This window comes from Epithele typhae (assembly GCF_022376455.1).
Source record: "Epithele typhae strain CBS 203.58 chromosome Unknown BXZ73scaffold_363, whole genome shotgun sequence".
NCBI classification, from domain to species: domain Eukaryota; kingdom Fungi; phylum Basidiomycota; class Agaricomycetes; order Polyporales; family Epitheliaceae; genus Epithele; species Epithele typhae.
This window is the reverse complement of record NW_025954554.1, coordinates 1-22,275: the sequence shown is the minus strand read 5'-3', so window position 1 is coordinate 22,275 and position 22,275 is coordinate 1. Positions and strand designations below refer to the sequence as shown.

General features: G+C 59.1%; 7 protein-coding genes across 7 annotated transcripts; 4 read left to right on the top strand and 3 right to left on the bottom strand.

Moving 5' to 3' along the window:
• Positions 1-980: 980 nt before the first annotated feature.
• BXZ73DRAFT_110419 (uncharacterized protein) lies at positions 981-1,784 on the top strand (the record flags this gene model as incomplete). Its single annotated transcript, XM_048017341.1, has 4 exons — positions 981-990; positions 1,031-1,251; positions 1,342-1,417; positions 1,468-1,784. The coding sequence occupies 4 exons, from the start codon at positions 981-983 to the stop codon at positions 1,782-1,784; spliced, it is 624 nt and encodes a 207-aa protein (XP_047870640.1).
• A 946-nt stretch (positions 1,785-2,730) lies between these two features.
• BXZ73DRAFT_110418 (uncharacterized protein) lies at positions 2,731-4,639 on the bottom strand (the record flags this gene model as incomplete). The annotated part of the gene is made up of 6 exons (XM_048017340.1): positions 2,731-3,018; positions 3,449-3,673; positions 3,731-3,793; positions 3,847-4,071; positions 4,136-4,232; positions 4,503-4,639. The coding sequence occupies 6 exons, from the start codon at positions 4,637-4,639 to the stop codon at positions 2,731-2,733; spliced, it is 1,035 nt and encodes a 344-aa protein (XP_047870639.1).
• A 987-nt stretch (positions 4,640-5,626) lies between these two features.
• BXZ73DRAFT_110417 (uncharacterized protein) lies at positions 5,627-8,229 on the top strand (the record flags this gene model as incomplete). The annotated part of the gene is made up of 5 exons (XM_048017339.1): positions 5,627-5,674; positions 5,735-5,815; positions 5,872-5,934; positions 5,985-6,006; positions 7,970-8,229. 5 exons carry the CDS (start codon positions 5,627-5,629, stop codon positions 8,227-8,229), a joined length of 474 nt encoding a protein of 157 aa, XP_047870638.1.
• A 2,087-nt stretch (positions 8,230-10,316) lies between these two features.
• Positions 10,317-12,599, top strand: BXZ73DRAFT_94484 (carotenoid ester lipase precursor; the record flags this gene model as incomplete). The annotated part of the gene is made up of 11 exons (XM_048026724.1): positions 10,317-10,731; positions 10,799-10,863; positions 11,007-11,027; positions 11,076-11,149; positions 11,285-11,331; positions 11,386-11,455; positions 11,524-11,677; positions 11,755-11,817; positions 11,849-11,896; positions 12,024-12,258; positions 12,316-12,599. The coding sequence occupies 11 exons, from the start codon at positions 10,317-10,319 to the stop codon at positions 12,597-12,599; spliced, it is 1,476 nt and encodes a 491-aa protein (XP_047870637.1).
• A 1,957-nt stretch (positions 12,600-14,556) lies between these two features.
• On the bottom strand, positions 14,557-16,185 carry BXZ73DRAFT_94483 (Clavaminate synthase-like protein; the record flags this gene model as incomplete). Its single annotated transcript, XM_048026723.1, has 10 exons — positions 14,557-14,669; positions 14,776-14,888; positions 14,947-15,009; positions 15,067-15,431; positions 15,493-15,569; positions 15,633-15,685; positions 15,736-15,773; positions 15,836-15,940; positions 15,966-16,064; positions 16,126-16,185. The coding sequence occupies 10 exons, from the start codon at positions 16,183-16,185 to the stop codon at positions 14,557-14,559; spliced, it is 1,086 nt and encodes a 361-aa protein (XP_047870636.1).
• Positions 16,186-18,593: 2,408 nt separating this feature from the next.
• On the bottom strand, positions 18,594-18,908 carry BXZ73DRAFT_60773 (uncharacterized protein; the record flags this gene model as incomplete). Its single annotated transcript, XM_048021712.1, has 1 exon — positions 18,594-18,908. A coding segment is annotated over one exon (315 nt), but the record flags the coding sequence as incomplete, so codon positions are not given.
• A 179-nt stretch (positions 18,909-19,087) lies between these two features.
• On the top strand, positions 19,088-20,539 carry BXZ73DRAFT_94482 (DHHC palmitoyltransferase-domain-containing protein; the record flags this gene model as incomplete). The annotated part of the gene is made up of 9 exons (XM_048026722.1): positions 19,088-19,226; positions 19,291-19,450; positions 19,471-19,551; positions 19,623-19,662; positions 19,784-19,848; positions 19,904-19,982; positions 20,036-20,218; positions 20,270-20,343; positions 20,401-20,539. The coding sequence occupies 9 exons, from the start codon at positions 19,088-19,090 to the stop codon at positions 20,537-20,539; spliced, it is 960 nt and encodes a 319-aa protein (XP_047870634.1).
• Between the last annotated feature and the right edge of the window lie 1,736 nt (positions 20,540-22,275).

Here is a 22,275-nt window from a genome sequence, read left to right as displayed (position 1 = left end):
AAAAGGCTCGCGGGCGATCAGTGCGTCCGCGCCTGCTCCTGTGTGCAGCTCCCCAGCTGACTGACGCGACCGCCCGCAGGTGGAACGCACTGCTCGATCGAGTGGGACGGGGACCACTCCGCGCGGGCCGCGTCGCGATGCCTTCCCGTCCCTCCTCCACCTCCGTCCAGCGTCCCCACAACCTTGACCAGAATTTACCTTGGTGCACATCTGGCGCGGCGCCCCCAGATCATCCATCCGACATCTGCTGCAATCCACCCGCCATGGAAAGGATATGGGCGCACTGAACTATCCCTGACGTGTCACGGCGACGTCATCGCCAGACTCACCTCCCGCGTACGCCTCTGCCGCTGTATGCGCTCGCCTCTCGCTGATCTCGTTCCGGATAGGTCCCCACCCACGACGGAGCAGACAGCGCCTCGAGACACAGGCGGCGACCCTGCTCGTGTCACAGACCGAACATCCGGCTGACGCCGACGACTCGTGGGGCGTGCCCATCCCTTGCAACACCGTGCTCGACAAAGGCCCGTGAGCCATCCGTGCGTCCGCGCCCTCTCCTCTGTGCGCGTGCCCTGCTGACCGACGCGACGGCCCGCCCGCAGGCAGCACCCACTGATCTATCGAGTGGGACAGGGACCACTCCGCGCGGGCCGCGGTCAAGGTTGCCGACTTTTCGATGGGCGGGAGGTCCGCGGGTATGTGATCTCCCTGCGCCGCACTGCACCTGACGACGCCCCCAGATCGGCTCTGACGACCTGGGTATGCAGGTCCAGTGATGGAACTCGTCTCTGGCGGGAGACTTGCTCAAGTGTATAACCAACACCGAACGCAAGCTGCGTGCGCCTCCGCCTCATTTGCTGCCTTGGTATATGCGCTCACAGTCGTCACAGCGGAGGCCGAGACGCAGCGGATCACCCTGTGACGCCGCGGCCCCCTCTCCGTAAGCACTTCTATACCCACCACCTCACCGTCCTCTGATCATGGTCTGCAGTAAGTGCACGATCCAGGGATCGTTCACCGCGACCTGAAGCCGGAGAACATTCTCCTGACGGACCAATACACGCCCAACGTGAAGATCTCCGATTTTGGGCCAGCGAAGGCCAGACAATCTTCAAGGGGAGCATCTATCGCGAGCCGGCGTTCCTCGTCGCCAACACACGCAGCCAGAAGTTCTGCAGCACCCCAATATACCCCGCGCCTGAGGTGGCCGTGCACGACGCGTTCCCCGCACCGGACGGTTACTCGAACGTCGTCGACAGCTAGCGTGATCGTCTTTGTGTCCGTTCGGGCGCCGCGATCGATGCAACGCCCTGACCAGTGTCTCTCCTCAAACTCACGCAGGGCACCCTATTCGACGCAAACCCGCCGAACACGGGTGCAGTGGGCGCTCGGTACGAGTACGACGTGAGCGAGCAGGGTGCGTGTCCCATCTCTCTTCCCCGTCATGCGAGTTGACCGCACACACAGCGGAGCGCTTCATCCGCGCGCTCCTCGCGTCTTCGCCGACCAAGCGCATGCCGCTCACCAGCGCGCTGGACCACCCATGGATCGCCACCGAGACGGAGGACAAAGGCGCGCCCCGGGCGCTCCCCACGACCCCGCCCGCGCTCCACACTCACCCTCCCCTCTTTCCCTTCTGTCGCGGACGCCCCGCCGATGGGCCTGCGAAAGCTGCCCGGGACGGCGTCGCTGCTCCGCATGGACGGCGATCATGCCGCGGGGGACTCGTACATGTCCCTCGACGACCCGAGCCTCATCCTCGCCGTGTACCCGCCGTCGCCTGAGCGCGCGGCGACCCCGGTGTGCGGTGCGACGCCGACGACGGAGTCAAGGACGGCCACGTGCTGTCGAGCCCGCGGTCGGCCGCGAGCGAGGGGAGCCAGCGCGGCAGGCTCCAGCGGCGGTCGGAGGTGCTGTCGCGGGCGCAACGGGAGGGCGAGGAGCTCCAGGCGCCGTCGCGCGCAATCTGAGCCTACAGCAATGCCATCCGTGCTCGCTCTCCCCCGATTGGGTATAATCATGTAATTGCTAGAGATGAAAATACATTCATTGGTATACTACTACAACGTGAAGAGCGAGGCGGAGGCGGAGGGCGAGGACAACGCAGTGGGGCAGCGGGGACGTGGTGCTGCGCGCCCGCGAGTCGGAGTAGCGCGTAGAGCGCGGCTAGATCGCGCTTGCATGGAAATGGACGTGCGCGAAGGCGAGGCGGGCGCGGGCTGAGGGATGATGGACGTGCGGGCACGTGCGCCGGCGATGGGATCCGAGCCCGGCGGATACGGCAGCGAAGGTGGCGAGAAACCGTCCGGGCGAGAGGCCGCCACAGTGGACGGGAAGGGGCGGGCGGTGACGGAGAGGGTCCCGTCGTGTTGGGTTCGACGGTGATGGTTGTCGTAAACGTCTCGCTGAAGCACGAGTAGTGAGTGTCGTCCTAAGATTGGGGGGAGCACGAATTGACTCGTCGCGCAGGACGTGTGCGAGAGCTTCATCGGGAGGTTCAGATTTGGGTGGGAAGAGCTCGTGGAAGTGTTTCCAAAAGTATACGTCAGCTGGTATAGACCTCGCAATAAGCGGTGAGGCTTACCGGAATGACTCCTGTCTCGACGTCTCCATCGATAGACGCCTGGTTTCCTGCGAGGGCCCTCAAAACGTGGTGTTCGTCGACGCGTCGCCCACTCTGTACTTTTCGCGGCTCCCTCATAGCCTCCGTGCGATCGTGCCCATGAGCGATTAGAAGAAGCCATGGTCGAATCCTCGCTCGACACGGAGTGATGGCGCGATGACAACAGACGTGTTCGCGGCAGGCGTGAAGGGAGAGCTGCGTTCCGCCAGAGGCATGCAATGTACAGCCGGCGGAACCGTGAATATGCGAGTAGGCGGCGGTGTGGACAGGTAGGCGAGTTGGCCAGAGTCGGGGAGGAAGTTGCGTGGGTTCTCGGCGCAAAGGCGCGATCCGAAAGCACGCCCGGCGAGTGGTATCGAGGACTGGTCGAGAAGAAGCGTATCTCCAGCTGCCACCTGCGCAAAAGTCATGAGCAAAATGCAAGGGTACAAATAGTCGAATACTTACCTCTAGTTGTGACCCTGCCGCTTTACCGGGCACCTCCACGAATATACCGCGAGAAAATTCTTGTCGTGCATGGGTTGAAGCGATGCTTTTCGGCGCGCAGGACCACGTGAGGACGTCAAATGACTGGTTTGGAGGGAGTCTGGGATTCGATCCTTCGCGTAGTTCTGTATGGTGAGGACAGTGGATGGGATAGTGTTCCCGAAGGATGTGGGCGAACCAGGTGCGGTGTGATTACGCATCAGCCTTTGTCCATTGTTTCGACGCCGGCGTTTCTCCACCACAAAACTGGGCCAAGTCCCTCTTCTGACATCGGGCACTGGGACCAAAACCAGACATAAGCTATTTTGGCGAACAGGGGAAAGTAGGGAAGAGACTCACGATGACGGTATATGGGGGCAGGCGCACCTTACGAGCCTGTTGAACGCCCTCATGCGCCTTCGGCTGGTCCAGGCTCATCGTCATGTACTCGTCTGCGTTGACGCGGACCAGGAGGACATCGCCGACGTCGATGTACATCCGGTGCCCCAGGGGCGAGTCGAGGAGTTCGTGAAAGAGGTTGCTTCTGATCGCAGCAGCCAGATGTGTGCTCGCTCTTTTGGGTCGCTGGGGGTGGACGGACATGGGTGTTGGGGAAGACAGGATAAACAAAGAGGCACGTACAAGGGCAGGGTTCCGGGAGGTAGACAAGAGGGACGAAGATGTCGTCAAAGAATCCGACAGTGACTGGGCGTGAGTGATGAGCTTCGGGGCGCGAGAAAAAGGCCGAAAAGACGGACGTCGGACACCGTCCTCATCCGAGGAAGCGTGACCTTGGCGAGGATGACCTCGGATCCAAAGGGATGGAAAACGCAGAGAACGTAGTTGTAGCTCCACACAGTGCGAGACAGACTCACTGATTTTTGTACCAGAGCGGGATCGGTCCAGGTCACGGGCTTCACGTTGATGTCAACATCTGTGCCCGTGCCCGACACACGCTCGAAGGCCGTGCCAGCACCGCAGTGCTGTCGGGAGGAAGAGATCGCACGATGTCAGTGACCGCGGGGCGAGAAAATGGAGCATGCGGACCTGCAGTTCGTAGCGCTCCAACCCACCCACTTCGTCGCCCCAGAAACTCGCGGCAGGGCGCGCCTGCTGGAGTTTGTGACATGCGCGACGAGCTGCACTGCCGCCGTTGCTCAGGACTGTCCACCGGCGTGCGGGACGGTGGACGCGTATCGGAATCGAATTCGACGAGTGTCGTCGCGTCGTCGTGTCGTCGCCGGTGAAGGTGACGAGCGGCAGGATTCGTCGAAGGAGGAGAAGCGATCGCGCGCGACTGGCACACGCGCAGGTCTGTGTACATCCGTGCGACGCCCGCCGCCTCCGTGTGGTCGAGTACGCCCTCGCCGAGCAGCGTGAACGCGTCCTGCTAGCGTATAGCCCGTCCGCCGACTGCAAGGGGAGCCCGAGCCAGTCCATCTGGATTGTGTCGTGGCTTCGTTTGAGGTACTGCCAACCCAGACGGAGGTCGAGCATCACGGGCTGGCGTGGAGAGAGCTTTCCAGAGATGCGCGCGAGGGAGAGCGGCATGCGAGGGACAGATAGGGGTAGGGAACGGTGAACCCGGATCCTCTGGAGGAAGTCGAGGATTCCGGGTGCGGGGGCGGAGGGGGCGAGGTGGAGGGTGGGGGACAAGACCGCCGGCAGCGACGCCGTGCCGCACCCACGAGTCGGACGTGCCCGCAAGCGAACAGGTCCCGTGCGAGAGCGGAGGAGAGCAAGGTGGATGGGGGTCAAGTAGAGGTGGAGAGCACAAAACGGGGTATACTCACCGAGCTAGCGGTCGCCGTAACTTATCGCGACCCCAACATGATCTCATCTCCGAGTGGAGGACGCCCGGGTGGACGCCACCCACACGCCGCAGGTGTCCACCTGCGGGGAGGCGGGCCAGGCGGGCGAAGCAGGAGGGGAGTGAGGTGCGCGGCGGAGGGCGCGAAGTGGGGGAGGCGGATGGACGAGCTTCTTAAAGTCCGGAATGACGCGCGTGTCGTGAGCGCCGCCAGCGGAGTGGGGGAAGGAGATGGCTGGCACCAGGTGCCGCCGGACGCCTGAACGGGGTGTGAAGCTTTGAAGCGTGAAACGAGAGAGAGAGGGAGAGGAAGATGGTGCGCACCGCTCGCGTTCCCGCTTCGAGGCGCATCTCCACTGGCGCCTATCCCTGGCGCCGCACTGGGTCATGCTCGCGAGCATCGTGTGGGTGACTGAGGGGTACAACTGTGCAGAGTCGAACGCGAAGACGGACGCGCAGGGCCATCCTGCACGCCCACGTTTGGCGAGTGTGGTGCATGAGCATGAGCCCAACGTCGACCGTAGCCCTCTCCTTCGTCCGACCGCGGACCTGCGCGCCAGGCGCAGTTTGCGCGGTCAACGCATGCGTCTACTAACGTGGGTAGGCTGTATTTTCTCTTCAGCTCACCTACCGCTCACTCCCCGTCCTGCTCCCCACCCACATCCACTCACACATCCCATCTCGTGAGGTCGGGTGCTCAGGGAAAACTCCATCCCAGTCGCTTCACTATGCCACCCTCGCCGACCGTCTCTGCCAAGGATTCACTCCGCGCTCCGGTACGCACAGACTTGAATCACCCAATAACGCGAACGACCAGCTGATACACTCACACTCAGACCTCGGCGCATTTGTCCATTGAACAAACCTCAGACACGGCTCGCCTCCCTGAAGATACACCCTCCTCCGTGACGCTGCCAGTATGCCTGTTTTTCTCTGTTCGGAAGCTAAAAAATTCCTCACACAGTTCGATCAGGCGAACGCGTCCCTTGACAAAGTCTGCGTCCTGCTGAAGGAGATTCTTGACGAATTCAAGAAGGTGTCGTGTGATCGTTTCCACCTCCCTCTCGTATGCTCACCATTGATCAGCGCCCACAAGCGGCGGGCGAAGGTATTGGAACAGAACGGAATGTTGGTCACGGGATTGAACCCGTGAGTATATCGTCCACTTTCTGCCAGATACTAGAGATTCATAGGGTGCGCAGACTCGTATCAAACCATCACTCGTAGCAGGAGATAAAGACCTGCCAGGTAGTATACACAACAATGTGAAAGTACGTCCCGCATTTCACATCAGGAAAAACCCAAATTCCTATTGAGAGGTAAAATATTGGTAAGCCGATATACGCCGAAATACTGCCGCTGTTCCAACTCACCGCAGTTTACAGACACTATCACCTTCCTTCTGGTTGCTTATGGGGTGAATGAGGCATAATTTGACATGTTTGAGCAGCTGTAGTGAATATCTGTACATGCAGTTAGCCAATAATGATACATTCGACTGGATCTCGACAAGTAGCACCAGGTGTACGACTTCCCCCACTGCTCGTGACATATTAGCACACATAGATTGAACACACATAAAGCTGCCATTGCTTCGTGATCTAAGTACTGCGATAGTGTACAGATACCCATGGCACACCCTACGATAGGTTTGTCAACGAGAATTTACCTGAATACGTACCCGATCTCGATATCCCCGTCACCTATCTCTCCGCGTACAGGCTGCCTTGCAGTGCGACGAACGCGATGACGAGCTTGGGTAACGAGGCGGGGACGTTTCAGCCCAGCGAGTAGACGTGCTAGTGTGGGATCAGCGCGTAGCTCGGCGAGTCAGGTGTAGTGTTGCTCGCGGAGTGAGTGTGCGTGGGCGGCGTGTGCGCGTGGCAGTAGTTGGAAATGACGTGTACACGCCCTCAAGTGCGTCGAGGTTGCCCTTCAGCGCGGGTTGGGAGAGGAGGACAAAGAGGGCGACGAACCAGGGCAGGTGTGCGGAAAACTTGACAAGGAAGATGAGTGGACCCTCTACGAACGCTTTGAGGCTGCGGGAGTGCCGCGCGGTTGCACTGTCACTGTGTGTGGCGGTCCGTCGTGAGTGGACGCGTGCTTTGACCATAGCACCACGGCTGACAACAATCGGATTGAAGCTGAAGCAGCCGTAGCACTCGTCACAGAGGCCGCGCAACGAGCGCATTGACGATCCGGCAGCCGTCGTGGAGCGTCAGAACGTCGCACTCACCCAGGCGCGCCCACAAGCTCGTGAGTCAATGGCCGTCACATCGCGCCTGATCTTTGCGCCCTGCATCCGGTAGCAGAGAACCTCAAAGCACCTCGTCGCCGAGCGGCGTCGATGAGGCGTGCTCGACGCGGGGAAGGTGGACACCGACACCGACGATGGTGCGAACCGGACGAGGAGCTTGCTCCGCGTGCCCAGGAACGGGACGGGGAGCAAAGAAACGCGTGACAACTTAAATCGCGCGCAGATCTTCGTAGTCTCTTCATGACTGTAGTACAGGTCCTAGTTAGGGGGAAGGTGGGAGATTAAAAATACAGGCAAAGCACAAGGAAGAGGCACGGGAACTCACGTCCACTAAGTTGGTGCGAGCCCGGGCCAGAGGGCCGCCGGATGGCCGCTTCTTGAACAACGAGGGGTGGCGAGCAGCAGAGGGACCAGATACGGCAGTGAGGAGGCAGAGGAGACGAAGCCAGGAGAGTGTTGGCTCCAGTCAAAGTGCGGAATAGCACGTGGAAGCTTGGCAACACACCTACGCCCGCTTCTCCTTCGATTCTCGAGGAGGGCATCATGCAAACAAGCAGAGTCAGTTGAGGCGGAGTTCATTCATCCGAGAAGACGACACGAACCTGAGCAACCCCTGAGATCTGGGACCAGAGGGATAGAAGGAGAGGAGACTAGATGGAAGTGACAGCAGAGCGGTGACTCAACACGTCGAGGACGCAACGCGGTTGGCACGCCAAATAGCGCCCAAGCATGACGCGTGACGACTCGGCGACGGTGACAACTCCGACTCCTCGGTGACACGCGTCCTTGCGTCGTCTCAGACCGAGACTCCAAGCTGCCATCACCACCACCACCACCACCACACTCCTCCTCCTCCTCCTCCTCCTCCGTCAAACTACGGTGTCGTTGTTCTCCGCGGCCCAGTTCTCAGACCTCGACCACGACCACGACGATGACTGCTCGACCGGCGCCTCCCTCGACCCATACGGCCCCATAGACATAAACGAGGACATCCCTATGCAACTCGACCCCGCCGTCGAGAGCCCCATGGTTGCCGGCTGCCCCCTTCCAGAGCCCATGGCAAGGGCCCCGTAGCCCCTCCCCGAGTGCGTGATCTACTCCGGACAACACTCATCTTCACGCAGTTCAAGACCTCTGACGGTGTTAGCCTGTGCAATTTTGGCATCCAGGTGGTGAGTACCTTACTCCTATGATTGCATGGTGTCACCCGGGACCCCTCTCGCCCGCCCCAGGGGTCCAACAACTGGTCACGCTCCTTGCGACACCCAGTCCTCCACCCGAGGCCAACCCATCTTCGACCGTGACGGCGGTCCACCCACCTCCCGTTCCTCCGATATCTCGGGAATCTGTGAGTGCCTCAGTCGCAATCCCCTGCCCGTGTCCCCACTCACCGTGGGCTTGTGCCGCCGCTGCAGCCAGCGGCGTGTGTCCACTTTCGTCTGCTATCTCGTGCCCGGCAAAGACCCAGACGGCCCTGGATTGAAGAGGACGAGGGATGAACGCACGACGATTTTGGTGCGCCCACGCCAGTTCCTTTCTTGAGCGGAGACGACAAACCAGCCCGCCGACCCGCGCGGCGAGTCTGACGGACGGTCACCGAGTGGACATGCTTTGGGATCACAAGCATCTTCGTCATTGACGAGGTAGCGTATTTTCCTCCGTTGCCTCTCCTTTGCTGACCCATTTTCTCCCCCGCGCGTGCCCTCACGCACACACAGGAACTTCCCCGTGGGATACGCGCAGGCTTGGCGCAAGTACGTGCTCCAAGGCCGCATCGGCCCCTGGGACGACCCCCTCGTTCTCGTCAGTGTCGGCGTCCCGCCAGCGGGTGGCGTGACAGCCACACCAGTGTCCTCCGCAGGTACGTCGCACAGACGAGCCCCCGCCCCCCGCCCCTGCGCCAGGGACAGCAGAGGGCAGGTCGTCGACCCTGGAGACGACAAATGTACCCTCGAGCGGGACCGGGTGCGTGCTCGCTGACTGCACGCCGACGCCGTCGTGGGTGGCGCGCTCGACATGGTCCGCGAGAGGACTGGCGGATGGGCGGTGAGCGAAAAGCTTGAAAGGGCCGCCCGTGTGCGTGCACGTTGGTTGCGGTGGCGGCGGCGGCGGGCGTGAGTGCTCGTATGTGTTCCTAGGCGTGAGCGGTGCGCACCCCGTATTCGTGCGCGCGCCCAACGGACCATACCTCGCGAAGGAGGTCCACACGTTCAATGAACTCTACTCAGACCGCGCGAAGTTCTCTGTCTCTATGCACGCACCTACAGCACCTGGTTCCGTTTACATTGCGCCATCATCCCCCGCTGATAGGTACATCTATGTCGCTGTCGCTAGATACTGGTCTGGTCTGTGTGTCAGACGTTGAATTCATATTCATAATTGCGCTATATTTTATGTGTGATGAGTGCTACTACTCGATATCCAGTACCTGAAGGAGTGATATACGGGCATGAGTGAGACTAAGTGCATCTGGTGAGGGCCTACCCTCGTGACTAATTCTTCATTCTCCATGTAATGGTCTCTCATTAGCAGAGGGGTAAGCGAAAAAGAATACTTCTGAATAACGTGATAATCCAGCTCATTAGCCCTTACAAGCCTCAGTAACGTCTCATTATGGATTTGGGTTTTTCCTGATGTCAAGGCTCGGTGAAAAGCCCCTCCGATCCTTCTCAACCATACTTGACCTCATCTGCTGGATTCATGACCCGACTTCTGCTGGCACTCCTCCGGTGCAAGCAGCTTGCATCGGCACGGCGCAGGCTGTAGTAGCCTCAAAGTGTGCTCAAATGTCCCTGCATGCAACCCACATCATCCGACTCACGTGGAATGCATAGGCGAGAGCAGTCCTCTCCGCACAACACGACCGCCGGCCATGTGACATTCGCTCTCACAACCACTCAACCGGTGACCATGATGCTTCGCCGCATGCGCCTCCCAATCACTCTTCGGCACCTCGCACGGCGGCTGTGCATTGGCTTCAATTCCTGATTTGCCTCGGGCTTTCGGTCGAATCCGCTGCCGGTAAACCAGCTTCAACCGCCCGACAGTCCCATGATTTAAAAAGCACACCCCCAGTGCGCGACTTTCTGCAAGGACCTCGCTGCCACTCTGCGCTCATCCCCTTGCTGAACGGCTTGTCTTCCTCCACCCCCACCCCCGCCATGCCCTCAATCCGTGTTTCCTGCTCGCTCCTTCTCCTCGCAGCTGCCGCTCTCGCCGTGCCCGCAGACAGGCTTGAGAAGCGTGCCCCTCCGACGGTCACCCTCGACCAGGGCACCTTCGTGGGTGAAGCGGACGGCGACGTGAACAACTTCCTCGGCATTCCATTCGGCAAGCCTCCGTACGTCTCTGTCTCCTCACACCTCGCCGTTTGGCTCATTCGCCTTTCCTCGCAGAACCGAAAACTTGCGTTTCAATCTCCCGTCGCTGTCGACGCGTACACCGGTACCTATAACGTGTCCGCGTACGGGCCGTCGTGCCCCCAGCAGGCCCAGAACCTCGCCGAGCTCCCCTCGGATGTCGTAGACTACGCGAACACCACCATGTTCGCCAGTGTCGAGACCTCCGACGAAGATTGTACGTGCACTACGGAAGTATACGCTGGATGTGCAGTTGCTGACGAGCTATGCTTGGTTTGCCGCAGGTCTCTCGTTGAACGTGATCGTTCCTAATGGAGCCCAGATTGGAGACGACCTGCCTGTCGCCGTGGTCAGTCCCTTTTTAGTTCATCGTCAATGATTGACTAACAATATACTAGTGGATATTCGGAGGTAAGACCGAGTCACCTGGGTCCTGTGCATGGGTAGCGTAAACGAACCGACTGACTCAATTGATGCGCAGGCGGATTTCAGGTCGGCGGTTCGAGCATGTACGTGTTATACGCTTTCAAACGAGGAAATGCTAACGAATTACGTGTTTAGGGCGAAAGGGGTGTTGTGGTGAAGCGGTCGATTGCTATGAACGAGCCGACAATCTTCGTGAGCATGAACTATCGGTGAGTGCTCTCATCCGGAAAATGTCGAAGCGTCGGCTCATGGTTTCTTACAGTGTCTCTGGTAGGGTTTTGATCCCGAGCATCTTCCATTCCAGGATTTTAACGTATGCACACAGCGTACGGCTTCCTCGCCAGTAAGGAAGTCAAGGAAGCTGGCGTCGGCAACCTCGGCCTCCAAGACCGTGAGCGACGTCTTCCCTTCCTCGAGAGACACGTCTAACTAAAATTCTCTCCAGAGCGTCTCGCTCTCCACTGGGTGCAGAAATACATTTCTCAGTTCGGAGGGGACCCGAGCAAGGTCACCATGTGCGTCTACGTCTTTCGGTCCTCCACTTCTCCGACCGCGTACGCTGACCCTTGCCTGCAAACGTCAGCTGGGGCGAGAGTGCGGGTGCGATTTCCGTTGCGATGCACATGATCACCAACGGCGGTGACACCGAGGGTCTCTTCCGCGGGGCGTTCATGCAGAGCGGCTCGCCCATTCCGGTCGGCGACATCGAGCACGGCCAGGGCGACTATGACGCGATAGTGAACCAGACCGACTGCCACGACGCCCTAGATACGCTTCAGTGCCTCGGGAAGTCGACTTCGATCTGCTCAAACAGGCCGTCGACGCATCGCCCTCCATTTTCTCGTACCAGTCCCTCAGGCTCGCGTGGCTCCCCCGTGTAGATGGGTCTTCCTCACGATGCGCCGCAGCAACTCGTCCTTGACGGCAGCGTTGCTGACGTGCCTTTCGTATCCGGGGTCTGTTTTTTTCGCTTCATGTGGTCGCACGCCTGAGTCCTTCAATGCTGACCGCTTCACGTGCAGGACTGTGACGACGAAGGCACGTCTTCTCGCTGTCGTCACAGAACGTGACGACGGACGACAGTTCGCGCAGTACATCAAGGAGATCTACGTCCCCGACATCACCGACGCCGAGCTCGACACACTCCTCTCCGCCTACCCAGCGACGTCACCCAGGGCTCCCGTTCGACACCGGCGACCGCAACGCGATCACGCCCCAGTTCAAGCGCATCGCGCCTTCCAGGGCGACCTCGTGTTCAACGCCGCCCGCCGGTTCTTCATCCAGCAGCGCGCCGACGACCAGCCTGTGTACTCCTTCCGTGCGTTCTACTCCCCAGGTCCCGACTCGAACTTGATACTGACACCGGCACTGGTAGTGAGCAAGCGCTTCAAGTGGGTCCCCACCCTCGGCTCGGTACACGCCTCGGACCTGTTGAACGTATTCGGACCGGCGGAGCTCACGGACTACCTCGTCAACTTCGCGAACAACCTGGACCCGAACGGGGCCACTGTTCCGGTGTGGCCGCAGTACAGCGTCGCTGAGCCGCAGCTGATGACGTTCGTGGACGGGCTCCGGAACCGGACGGAGATCACGACGGACGACTTCCGCAACGAGTCGATGGCGTACGTCGTCGAGCTTGCTCTCAAGTACCCCCTTTGAGGCGACGGTGTTGAGGAGGCGGGCGCGGGGGCGTTCTACAGCTTGTTGGAGGGATTATGCGGACGCTTGTCATCTGCCAGGCGCACACGTTGTATGGTGACAGTGGCGCATATGACTGGATTTGTGTTCTTCAACCTGTGGCGAGAGACACATCGGCAGTTGGATCGACAAAGTACGCCCCTTGCGCCAGGAGTAGTTTATCGCTTCCTCATAAGCACGTGAGTTCGACCCAGCCGGGCTGCATGCGGGCCTAAGTCACACAGAGAGCGGAGGGTGTGGCGCACAGGGCAGGATGAAACCAAGTTGCAACTTCAAATGCAGCGTCGATCGCGCGCGCGCGCGGAGTGGTCGGTCTCGCGAGGTCTCGCGGTGACCGGTGAGCACCCGAGCCCGGGCGCCACCGTGCGACTCTAGATCTCTCTCTTCCGCCCCTCATCAACCCTCATCCTTCTCGGCCTTTTTTGTATCATTCATGTCCACAATCCAACGTTATCCCACTCCCTCGAACCTCAAACCTACTTCAACAACACCTGTGCTAGCCACGTTTCAATACAGGCGTTACCTCGAGGTCGAACGGTGTTCGCTCCGACATTCGTAAGTTCTCCTGGTTGTCTCGTGTGCGAGGTAGAGGACGAGAAAATATAGTATCTGGGAGTCACTGAGGGATGGACCTGGCATTGGGGTACGCGGTAGAGGTACGCACTGGTATGTTTTGTGTGTCTGCTTCTTGAGCTTACGTCATGAAGGCGCAGTATCGACAAGGCTGTTATTCTTTGTTTTACATAGCCGCTGTCTTTCCCAAGCGTCATTTCCTGCGGCGTGAACCGAAGGCGGCGAATCCCCGTTCAAACCATCGCTCTGCATCACCACTGCGCATTCCCTTCTCTCCCGACCACGATGTTCATCGCTCTCCCAACCAAAGCCACGCATGGGCAGTGTCTCCCTTCCTTGTATGGCAACTTGCAAGCGACCCCTACTCCGCTCAATGCGCATGTCTCCTGGAGTCAACATCGACGTCCCTGTCGTGGAGTTTGTGTGTTAGTGCGGTATCGACCTCTCATGTTGGTGAGGGTATATAGGACGAGACATTCCCCGGGGATGCGTCTCGTGGCGGGCGAAGAGCATCGAGGAGAGCAAAGTCATGTTGACGATGCTAGCCTCGAGATGGGTCGAGTCAGGCACATGAGCGGTGTGCTGCCTCGTGGTCCTTGGGTGGTCGAGATGTCCACATATAGGGTGTGTACACCGCTTGCTCTCCCCCACACCGCCTCTTCTTCGCGCTGCGACCTCCTCCCTTTCACTTCAGACGATCCGATATGGGCAGAACCCTTCACCGTAGGGCCATCGTCTCCAACGGTCGCGTCGGGACGTCGCAAAAGACCTCCAAGAGTACAAACACAAGCTCCACCGACTCCGCTAGGTCTTCGTCGAACGGCGCGCGACCTGTGTTCCCCGTGTTGCCTTCAGAGGCACCGCCGCTCATCATAGAGGCGAAGAAGGCGAAGAGGAAGAGGCCAAGTAGATCCGGCATCGGCTCAGGTGAGTCTGAATCCAACTCGCACTGTTGCGCGGCTGTTGGTGACCTGCCCTACGTTTTGCGGGTCATAGTTTGGCAAGCTCCTTCGCCTTCTTCGCCTACCGAATCTTGGCCCTGGTGTTGGATTTGGACTACTCCGTACGTCGCTCGTCGTCCAAGAGTCCTGCAAGTGTTAACCGTGGGCTACTAGACGGCGGCAGCGACAACTGGAAGCTGGGGATAGCCCGGACCATATACCGTCGCCGCAGCCGCTCTGCGCCGCACGATCGTTACATAGCTTACATGCAACCTTTTGTTGTTGTACGCCGTCGCTGCTTTTCCGACAATGCCGCGTACGGCCAACGTCGAGATTACGAGTCGCAATACACTCTTATTCCGAGCAGTCCACATAGATATACAATGCAACGCTTTTCTGCACCATCATACGTACCGCCTCTCCGAATAGCCGGGTACGATCTGCGCGTTCTCGTATTCGGGGTCACCGCGGACCGTGTTGTTGACGCGCTGCCACTTTTGCTTCGCGAACGTCCACTCTGCGGGAGGAACATCAGTACGCAGATCCAGATGGGCACAACGCAGCCGGAATCGGGCAATGTGAGGGAGAGCGAAGCGGGTCGGACGAGCTGGACGCCGACCAACCTTCCATGGTGGGCGCAGGGTTGCTGGACTCTTCGAAAGGGTTCTTGACGAATCCTTCGCGCTGGAGGACGGGAGAGTCCTTTATGGTCTCGAGCTTGACTTCGTTGTTCGGCCTGCAGACCGACACCATGAGGGTTGACGGAGCTTGAGAGCAGCACAGAAAGGACATACCTGGAAAAGTAGAGGATACCAAGACGGTCAACGTGCTCCTGGTCCTTCGGCGGCGCCGCGACACTGTCCGCATCATGTGAGCCTCCGCCTCTCATCGAACCCGAGGGCGCAACGACGTACCGATGCACGGTGCTCTTCACGTACCCGCCCGTGAGGAACGAGAGCGCGTCGCACGCGTTCACCGTCAGCGTCCCGTCCTGCGGCCGCACCCACTTCCACTCGTTCGTCGTGTGGTGCCGGATCTGGAGCGCGGCGACGGGCTGGCGGAAGAGCAGCGTCCACGAGCCGAGGTCGGTGTGGCCCCGGCCCCAGAGGCGGCCGATTTTCGCGTTCTCCTCGGGAGTGAACTTGGTGTACTTCATGTACCGGAAGTGGTCCTCGCTCTTGCGGGAGTAGTCGTGGATCTTGAGGAAGTAGTCCTCGGGGAGCTCGAGGGCAATCGCGAGCAAGATGTGCAAAGGGTTCAGCACCTCGGTGTGGAGAGACTGGTAAGGAATTAGGATATGGGATGTCAACCGCGATGATAGAGGAAGAGGATGCGCTTACCCTAGCGAACTCCTCGATCTCCGCCAGATTGTCTTGAACGATGGATGGGTGGTTGTGGGTGAAGAAACCGTCAAACTCTAAGATACGACCACATAATAAGGATCGCCTTATCTATGGCAGAAAGAAGTGGCTCCACATACTAGGAATGTTGTAGATCTCGATGCGGTCTCTGATCCCGGACTCGGCGTCGAGACTGACCGTAAGACGTTAGATAGGGAGTCTCCGACATGCGGACATACTCACATGCGGCGACCGGAGGCAACATAACCGTTATACCCTCCCTCGTCTACACACGTCCTGCGTTCAGGAACGGGTGTACGCAGGAAGCAGACGAAGCACTCACCAGATTTGCCGGTACATACTTCAACTTCTCCTCCAACGGCAGCTCGTAGAACTGCTTTCCCAGCGAGAACTGGCGGTTGACGCGCTCCTGCGAGATGTTGAAGTTCTTGACATAAAGAAGCCGTGCTCACGAACGCCTTTGACGAGGGTGTCGGCGAGCTGTTTCTTGCCCTCGGCGATCCGTAGAGGCTGAAGTCGAGGGTGGTGAGATCGGCCCAGTCGAGCTTCTCCTGCCGATTGAATCTCGATCAGCGCCGTTGATAAGCGAGGCAAGGGGAAACAGCTTCGAACCTTTGTCTCCGGGACGTAGTTAAACTGGCCGAGCTCGGGCGCTGGGACGGCAACGGGCATGTTGGCGACGAGCAGCGCTAGGGAGATGGGCGATGAGAGTAAAGCCAGGACAGGTACTGCGTCGTCCCCACTTCCTTCCAGCGCTGCAAATAGAAGTAGTTCAGCCAGGATACGAGGAGATAAATAGCATTGATGTCACACGCGAGAGTGAGAGTGAATCACCTCATCGAAGGGCTTCGTGAGACGATTGCGTCCGGTGACCTGCGACTCCTTAAACAAGCGGTGAGAACCGCATATATCGTCAGGCACAGCGAAGTATTCTCCTCAAGGTGGCAGCCGACCGCAGTCGACGCAAACAGGCTGCTAGCCTCTCGGTCGCGCGGATCACGCCTTCCAAAGGGCCTGTCAAGCGGTGTCCAGTAGCCCAGCGCACACTGCTTGCCAGCGGAAGGTAAATCGAGAATCATCGGCACGAAGTAAACCACAAACTTTTATGATAGACACAAACATGACAGCGTCGAGCTCCAAGTTGCGTTCTACAATATATAGATAACCCAGGCTCTAAACGCGTCACGCCTCGCCACATCAGTGTTGGACACTAGAAACAACTATGTCAGCGCGATGCGATAAAATATATGAAAAAAACTCACATTCAATGCGAGATCTGAAGGCCCGTTACCCGAGACCGCGTCGTTCAGCCACCAAAGTAGAGGAAGGCCAGTTTGAAATAAGCAGGGGTAGTAGACAGGGCGGGGAGAAAGGATGTCTAGTCGGAAGCGAGTCGAAGGAGGCGAGTTCTGGGCGCGAGATCGTCAGAAGTTGAACGAGTGCCGAGGAAGGAGAAACTCCAAACTCACATATATTGACGACAGGACGGAGCACGTACGTGACGCCTTCAAACGTCACCTCGCCGTCCACCAGCTCCTGAAGCCCCGTCAAGTCGCATTCCTCCGGGTCCAGGGCGTAGTCGTAGACGGCCACTGACTCCGGCCACTCAAACCCATACATCGTCTTCCCGTTCCACGCACGCATATTCCAGTGCAGCGACGTGAGACGCGCCCCACGTAGCGCGCGCCGGCCGAGCGTGTTCAAGAGCAGCCCCCGTTGTCGCCCCAGATCCCACAACACCACGCTCGGCGCTCGAGCTCGTCTCGTCAGCGTGTCTTCGTCGTCCGATGTCGAGGAAGTGTACGGGTGATCCTGGGAGAACTTGTTCGAGTGATCGCGCGAAGTATCGTCCCAGCTGGTGCTCGTTGGGAACTCGACGACCAGGGTGTGGAGGCGATGGCAGAGCGGTGGCGCGTACGGGTCGCCCATGAACCCGAGCGCTTCGAGCACGGCGTACGCACATGACCCGCCGAGGTTCAGCTGAGCGAGGAAGGGAAACCCACGGAGGATGATGGGACGGAGGTCGTCGGATTGAGATCGTCATCGAGGTGGAGAGTGAGGTGTGTGACTGTCGCATTGCTGTAGAGGATGGAAGCAAGGCCCCGATGGCGTGTGGGACTTGAGAGTGGGATTTGAATCGTATCCAGGGACGTAGGGGGAGGGGGAGGATCGCCGTATAGTGGTATCGAAAACAAAGCTATCGGTATTGTACTGGTGGCCGCATTGGACCTTGAGGGCGCTGAGCTCTATTGGATCGGCCTCCAGAGTGCCTACAAAGACGCTGGCGACGGACTGGAAGAGCATCTTCGCTAACGCTTTGTCCCCACCAATCCCGATCCAGATGTCGTGACGGAGGGAGTGGGTTATCGTCCTGATGCTGACGCGAGGGGGGAGGGACAGAAGCTTCATGGTGGCGCTAACGATGGCTGGATCGGTCCTAACGTCGAAAGTGAGCGTTTCAAGGGAAGGCAAATTGACCGTCTTGGCGCTCCGCCACCGAGTAAGTTCGCGACGTTGGTCGTAAGGAAGTAGAGATATCACAAAGGAGACATGTCGAAGGTTGGGGCACTTCTGGAGGGCGGTGACCAGTTTTGAACACTCGTCCGGAGCTTCCAGAAGATACAGTGGTTTGTGATGTGAGCCACGCGCAGCTCGGGGCAAGAAATATAATAGAAAAGATCGAGGGGGATGTGGCCTAAGGTCTGGAGCGCAGGGAGGCTCGCAAGACCGACCCAACCGTTTGTCCGCACGTAAGGCACGTGGTCCACAGGTGGCCATAACGACATCGTCTTGAGTTTGGTAGCTTTCTCCTGACGCAGAAGTTGGAGCACGGATTGGACATCGCTCTCCATACTGACCAAGACTCCAAGCTCGACTAGTCGACCGGCGTGGGAGACGAGCTCTTCGATGATTTGCAGCGGAAACGCGTCGAGGAAGAGGTGAAGGGGGTGGGGTTGAGACCATTCCAAAACAGACTTGATATATTTAAGACGGGGATGAACCTCTCCGAGCTGCGTACCGGACGGAAAACGGTAGAGCTGAGAAAAGGGAGCCGTGGGCGACCTTGATTGGGCGACGACGGCCCACAAGCGAGGGGTGCCGAGAGCGACGGCGCGCCAGCTGCGGCAGACGTGTGCGACAACCATGGGGTCGCCTTCCCCGGCATGGAGAACGAAGATGGTGGTAAGGATCTCCGTGGGCAGTCTAAGGCAGATGGGGGCGACGCTGTTGTGGAGGGAAAGGAGAGCGAAGAGGAGGCGGCGGGACTCTTCGGCACGAGTGAGGGCCCATGCTTGGACGGCGCTTTGGAGAGTCCTCGGTTTCGAGGCGAAGGCTTCGGGGACGCTGCCTGCGAAGTTGGCGAAGGGGAGCGGGTCTGGCGGGTTGTCGGCCATGTACCCGGAAAATGGGCGTTTGGACTCGCGCCAAGCGACGCGTCGAGTCGCCTGCCACTGGCGCCAACGGCATCAGGCACAGCGAACACCACTGCCCTGTCTTCCCCTCTCCACCTTCCCCTGTTCTCCCCCATCCGCCCAACTTCCACATTGACCGGCCCACACGCACGCAAGCCGCGATGCCGCAGTGGTGCACGCGCCAGGTCTTCCGGTGCTTCAAGTGCCTCGAGCGCACCGCCGACCGCATCACCGGCGCCGCGGGCCCCGTCTTCGTCGCTCTCGCCATCGTCCTCATCTCCGTCGGTGCCGTCTGTTTCTGTGAGTCTCCTACCTTGTTCCCACCACCTCCTCAGACCCTTCTCATGCCGCCATGCTTCTGCAGTCACCGTCATCGCGCCTGACCTCCCGCTCCCGCTGCTCTCGATCCCGCTCTGCGCGCTCATCGCCCTCAACCTCTTCGCGCACTACTACTTCGTCTGCACCGTGCCCCCCGGCTTCGTCGACGACTCCCCACGGCAGCAGTCGGGCTCCCCCAAATGGCTGTGGGCACGAAGCGGCAGAGCGCGGTGCGGCGCGCGGTCATGGGCGTGCGCTGGTCCGACGACGTGAACGTGACGCGCGCGACGACGACGCGCTGCAAGCGGTGTCTGCAGATGCGGCCCGAGGTGAGTGTATGCGCCTGCATTGGGAGAGGCAGAAGAGGCTGAGGCACAGATGCGAGAGGTCGCATCATTGCAGGATTTGCAGGCGCTGCGTGTGAAGTACGACCACCATTGTCCTGTGAGTACGCGTCTTGGCTTGAGGGCTTTCCCGTGCTGACGAGGTTGCGCAGTGTGAGTACCGCGCTGGGAGCGTGCGGTGGGCAAGGTCTGAAGTATTGGCGTGCAGGGATCAACCAATGCGTCGGGGTGCATAACGAGCGGCATTTCGTGCTGTTCATGTACGTGGCAAAAGCTCTGTCATCTTCTGGTTGGTAACATCTGACCATCGTGCAGGGTTTACATGGTCGTTTCGACAGCATGCTACGTCACTCTTGGGTGGAAGCACGTACTAAGAGCACTGGGCTGGTTCGACGTACGTCCAGTCATTCTTTCCGTGCGTTTTACCCCTCAACGTTCGCGCCCCAGCAAGGTTGGCCCTACGTCGTCCCCCCAGTTGCTTTCCTCATGATATACATCTTGGCGGGGGTCTTGTGGATGGCGGTCACCGCTATGGCCGGGTGGCAGATTTACATGATCTCGTGTGGCGAGACATCGGTAGAAAGCCAGGACCATGAGCAGTATAGAAGGTTTGCGGGTCGCCGAGGCGATGTAAGTTCTTGCTGTCGAAATCGCTCCGGCTCGATCTCATACAGTGGCCAGACCTTCGTGAACTGCTACGACCTGGGACGCATCAAAAACCTCCAGCTATTCTTCAACGTCGGAGTGGATGGGTAGTATGTTGCGTTCAAGCTTTCACTCCATTCAGCGCGCTGACCCCATGCATATTCTAGCCCTCTTTGGACGCTCATCATCCCTCTACGCATAGAACCCTACACGGACGGCTACTCGTGGGCGAGGAAACCGGGACACGACTCCCACCATGGCGTACGTCCAGGAGAAGAACTTACGGATGAAGACGATGACATGTAATGCGTCGTCTGCTACTCGCTGCTATTCTCTCGTGCTGCCTGTACATCACATATTGTGAGTCCCATTTCCATCTCCAATGTAAAGATGACATCCCGCCGGGGCCATATGACCCTCCGAAGCGTCGTGATGCACACTTGCGTGCAGCTGGAGCTTGGGGAGGAGCTTGACTTACGTCCGGCTTACCTCGCGCACGTTTTACGTGCCGCATCTTTCTGACCTCATTCTGCTCCACTGGTCTCGCTGTTCATATCGCTGACACTTGTTGTAGTAGATTTGTGAACCATGGACTTTATGATTAGTGGAATCATCACGGACTTTTCGTATTAGCCTCCGTCTTGGAATCACTGTCTGCACGCCGGCCCGGTGCCGGAGTCAGGCGCCGGCAAGCGAATGCCTTCTTGTTCTTCGCTATAGGTCGGCTTTACCACAGAGATCGCCAGTCCCTCTTGACCAACGTGGGTCCTGGCTGTGCGACACGGCCATCAAGTCGCCCTCGGAAAAGAATCGAGCGTGGGGAGAACGTAGGCAGCACAGCTGGCGTCTGAGCACGGCTACTCCTGGCAGACGGCACACCGCCATATGTTTGTCAAGAGCACGACGGATCGCTTGCTCTCCTTCCCTGGTGTCAACGGTTCTCGGACAGCCGGAGGATGATGCGTTCAGGTGTGACACTGGTTCGACTCCCGCAGCCCGTCTCTCGCTCAGGCATGCGTGCCGTCCTCTCTTGACGCCTTCCACTCCCGACGCGTCACGCAGCGTTTACCACTCGTGCTTTCAGGCCGTTATATCGACGTACGTTGCATACTATGGGTTTCTGATGGAAGAGCCGGTGGCCATATCGGAGCCCCCAGGCCTGAGGTGCTCGAACTAATGATAGATTTCAGCCACGAGGAGGGTGACATTGCTGGCAGACCTTGTGATTCATACTTTCCATATGTGCTGTGACTGCTCACTGCTTCAATAGTTCTCTCGTATATACTATATTAGACATGTGCTCGTGCGGCCACTCGCCGGACGACGGGGCGTCTACAGGACAGCGCGGGAGTCGGCGTGCTGCCGTGCTTATCTAAGTAGCGTTCCGGGGTCACCTCCAGTAGAGGAGGTGACTGAACTGCCCTCTCTCCCTCTCTCTCTCTCTCTCTACCGCGACCACACGGAGCTGGCCAAATCGGGGTTTTGAAGTTTTCATGCCACCCACGGGGAGCGCGCCGCGGATCCCAGGATTGGCAAGAAGAGGGCTGGCGCAGCACGGCGACGAAGGCGCATCCAGCCTCGTGCTCAATGATTTGTTATGCTGGTCCCTCGATGCATACCGCACGAACGTGAGTGGGACGCTCGTACACGCGCGGCTCGAGTTCGCAGGCGATTGGTCATAGGGAAAGACATAGGGACGACATTGCGTACGAATTGCAAACAGCGTCCGCCCGTGATGAGCGTTTACTTCGAGTGCGGTGGACCCCAGATGACAACCATGCGACATAGACCGTACAATCCCTCCAACAAGCTGTAGAACGCCCCCGCGCCCGCCCCTCAACACCGTCGCCTCAAAGGGGGTACTTGAGAGCAAGCTCGACGACGTACGCCATCGACTCGTTGCGGAAGTCGTCCGTCGTGATCTCCGTCCGGTTCCGGAGCCCGTCCACGAACGTCATCAGCTGCGGCTCGCGACGCTGTACTGCGGCCACGCCGGAACAGTGGCCCCGTTCGGGTCCAGGTTGTTCGCGAAGTTGACGAGG